The sequence below is a fragment of the Passer montanus genome, unplaced genomic scaffold, assembly GCF_014805655.1.
Source record: "Passer montanus isolate IOZ18808 unplaced genomic scaffold, ASM1480565v1 scaffold1995, whole genome shotgun sequence".
Lineage (NCBI taxonomy): Eukaryota > Metazoa > Chordata > Aves > Passeriformes > Passeridae > Passer > Passer montanus.
The window spans coordinates 1-2,992 of NW_024366586.1; the positions used below are offsets into that span (position 1 = coordinate 1).

Here is a 2,992-nt window from a genome sequence, read left to right on the forward strand (position 1 = left end):
CCCCAGAGCCTGTCCCAGCCCCCAGACCCTCCTCCAGTGCCCCAGATCCTCCTGCAGTGCCCTCAGTGCCCCCGACTCTCCTGCAGCCCTCCCTCCTCACCGAGCCCACCCCCAGCTCCCCCTGGGCGTGGTCGCCCCCATCCCCAGCAGCAGACAAACGGGAACTGCCCCTTTGGCATCTCCCAGCCCCCGCGGGTGCCCCACGGGGGCGTTTTTGGGGCTCCCCCCCGCCCTCAGCACCCACGGCTGCTCTTCTGGGGAGCCCATGCCCCTTTGGCATCTCCCAGCCCCCACGGGGGCGTTTTTGGGGCTCCCCCCCGCCCTCAGCACCCACGGCTGCTCCTTTGGGGAGCCCCGGGGGGCACGGGCAGGGCACGGGGAGGTGACAGCCCCCTGCCACGCCAGGCATGGAGTCGGCCGGGATCCACGAGACCACCTACAACTCCATCATGAAGTGCGACATCGACATCCGCAAGGACCTGTACGCCAACAACGTCCTGTCCGGGGGCACCACCATGTACCCGGGCATCGCCGACCGCATGCAGAAGGAGATCACGGCCCTGGCGCCCAGCACCATGAAGATCAAGGTGGGCCCTGGCTGACCCAAGCGGCGTGCCAGCACCCCGGATCCCCTCCTGCCGCGGGGTTTTGGGGTGACCAACAGGAGGTGTCCCCGCAGATCATCGCCCCGCCGGAGCGCAAGTACTCGGTGTGGATCGGCGGCTCCATCCTGGCGTCCCTCTCCACCTTCCAGCAGATGTGGATCAGCAAACCCGAGTACGACGAGGCCGGACCCTCCATCGTCCACCGAAAATGCTTCTAAGCCCCCTCCCCGCCCCGCCGGGGCCCCCCGTGCCCAGGCTGGGGTGCCCCGCTCCTCCCGTGACCCCGCTGCTCCTCCCCACCGCCCACCGCGCATTAAAAGCCTTTTCTCCAGCTCGGGGTGTTCCTGGGGGGCTGGGGGGAACTGGGGGGGACGGGGGGCTGTCCCCGCCCCCTCCTCCTCTCCCCGCCACTTCCCGCGCGTTGACGTCACGGGGCGGTGGCGCGCGCTGCTGATTAGCATCTCATTAGCATATGACGCGGGCAGGAAACGGCGGCGGCGGCATGGGGCGGAGCGGGGCCGCGCTGCGGCTGGCGCTGGAGGGGAACATCGGTACCGGGGGGCACGGCGGGCTTGGGGTGCGGGATAATGGGTGTAATTAGCTTAATTAGCGCTGCTGGGGGCGCGCCCCAAAACCCCCGAGCTGCGGGGAGCTGGAGAGGGACACAGAGGGTGTCCCTGGGTTGGGGACACGCGGGTCACCCCAATTCTCGGGGGTCGGGTTAGGGACACCCGGGTCACCCCAAATTCCGGGAGGGGCACCCCCAGATTTGCCCCGCAGCCGCAGTGGGGAAACGCCAGGCTCACCCCGATATTCCCAGATTTGGGGTGGGGGACCCCCAGATTCAGCCCGTGTCCTGGGGGGGACACTCAGGCTCACCCCGGGGTTTGGGAAAGGGGGACACCCCGGCTCACGCCGTGGTTTTGGGATTTTCTAGGGGACACCCCACATTCCCAGAGTCCGGAGATGGGGGACACCCAGGCTCACCCCACATCCCCAGGGACAGGAGGGACACCCACATCCCTTAGGGACAGGGCACCCCAGGCTGACCCCACAGCCCCAGGAGCAGAAATGGGGGACACCGGGCTCACCCCACATCCCTTAGGGCCAGGACTGGGGACCCCGGGCTGACCCCTGGGGACAGGGGACACCGGGCTCACCCCACATCCCTTAGGGCCAGGACTGGGGACCCCGGGCTGACCCCCCAGCCCCGGGCTGACGCTGCCCTCGCTCCCCTCGCAGCCGTGGGGAAATCGACCTTCCTGAAGCTGCTGGCTGCCACCTTCCCGCGGTGGCACCTGGTGACAGAGCCGCTGGCGCAGTGGCGCGAGGTGCCGGCTGCTGGCACTGCCCAGGTAACGCCACGGTGCCACCCTGACCCCAAATGTCCCTGCGGGTGTCCCAGGGGGCTGTGCCAACCCGCTGCCACCCCTGATCCCCAATGTCCCCCAGGTGTCCCAGGGCTGTGCCAACCTGCTGCCACCCCAAATGTCCCTGCAGGTGTCCTAGGGCTGTGCCCACCTGCTGCCACCCCTGACCCCAAGAGCTGCCACCCCTGATCCCAAATGTCCCCGTAGGAATCCCAGGGCTGTGCCACCCTGCTGCCACCCCAATGTCCCTGCAGGTGTCCCAAGGCTGTGCCCACCTGCTGCCACCCCTGACCCCAAGAGCTGCCACCCCTGATCCCAAATGTCCCCGTAGGAATCCCAGGGCTGTGCCACCCTGCTGCCACCCCAATGTCCCTGCAGGTGTCCTGGGGCTGTGCCCACCTGCTGCCACCCCTGACCCCAAATGCCGCCACCCCTGACCCCAAATGCTGCCACCCTGACCCCCAATGTCCCCCCAGGGCTTGCGGGGCGGTGCCAACCTGCTGCAGCTGATGTACCAGGAGCCTGCCCGCTGGTCCTACACCTTCCAGACCCTGTCGTGCCTGAGCCGCCTCAGGGCGGCCCTGGAGCCCCCCGAGGAGGGCGGGGGCACCCCCGGCGCCCCCCGGCCCGTGCGCGTCTTTGAGCGCTCGCTCTTCAGTGACAGGTACCCCAAAAGGGGCACGGGGGGTGAGCATTTTGTAGATTAAACATGTAATTTTTATATATTTTATTGTGTATGTTTTATATTGTTATATCTATTTTTGATATGTGTATATGTTTTATATTTTTATATATATTTTAACATATTATATTTATCTATTACATTATATATTATATATATGTTTTCTCTATATTATATATATAAAGGGGACACGACTTTGAGGACAAGGGACACGGTCCCAAAGACAGGGGACACAATCCTGAGAAGGGACACGATCCCAAGAACAGGCAACATGATCCTGAGAACAGGGGACACAATCCCAAAAACCAGGGACACGATCCCAAGGACAGGGGACA

General features: G+C 64.9%; 2 protein-coding genes across 2 annotated transcripts; both read left to right on the forward strand.

The window, feature by feature from the left end:
* Positions 1-371: 371 nt before the first annotated feature.
* On the forward strand, positions 372-936 carry LOC120501077 (actin, alpha skeletal muscle). Its single transcript, XM_039706762.1, has 2 exons — positions 372-587; positions 680-936. Exons 1-2 carry the CDS (start codon positions 408-410, stop codon positions 821-823), a joined length of 324 nt encoding a protein of 107 aa, XP_039562696.1. The 5' UTR covers positions 372-407; the 3' UTR covers positions 824-936.
* A 111-nt stretch (positions 937-1,047) lies between these two features.
* LOC120501076 (deoxyguanosine kinase, mitochondrial-like) lies at positions 1,048-2,662 on the forward strand (the record flags this gene model as incomplete). The annotated part of the gene is made up of 3 exons (XM_039706761.1): positions 1,048-1,156; positions 1,848-1,960; positions 2,452-2,662. Coding segments are annotated over exons 1-3 (403 nt in total), but the record flags the coding sequence as incomplete, so codon positions are not given.
* Between the last annotated feature and the right edge of the window lie 330 nt (positions 2,663-2,992).

Coding starts and splice junctions, on each gene's coding strand:
- LOC120501077 (XM_039706762.1), top strand. CDS start 408: ATGGAGTCGGCCGGGATCCACGAGACCACCTACAACTCCATCATGAAG. Junction 588..679: donor CCAGCACCATGAAGATCAAG/GTGGGCCCTGGC, acceptor GTGTCCCCGCAG/ATCATCGCCCCGCCGGAGCG.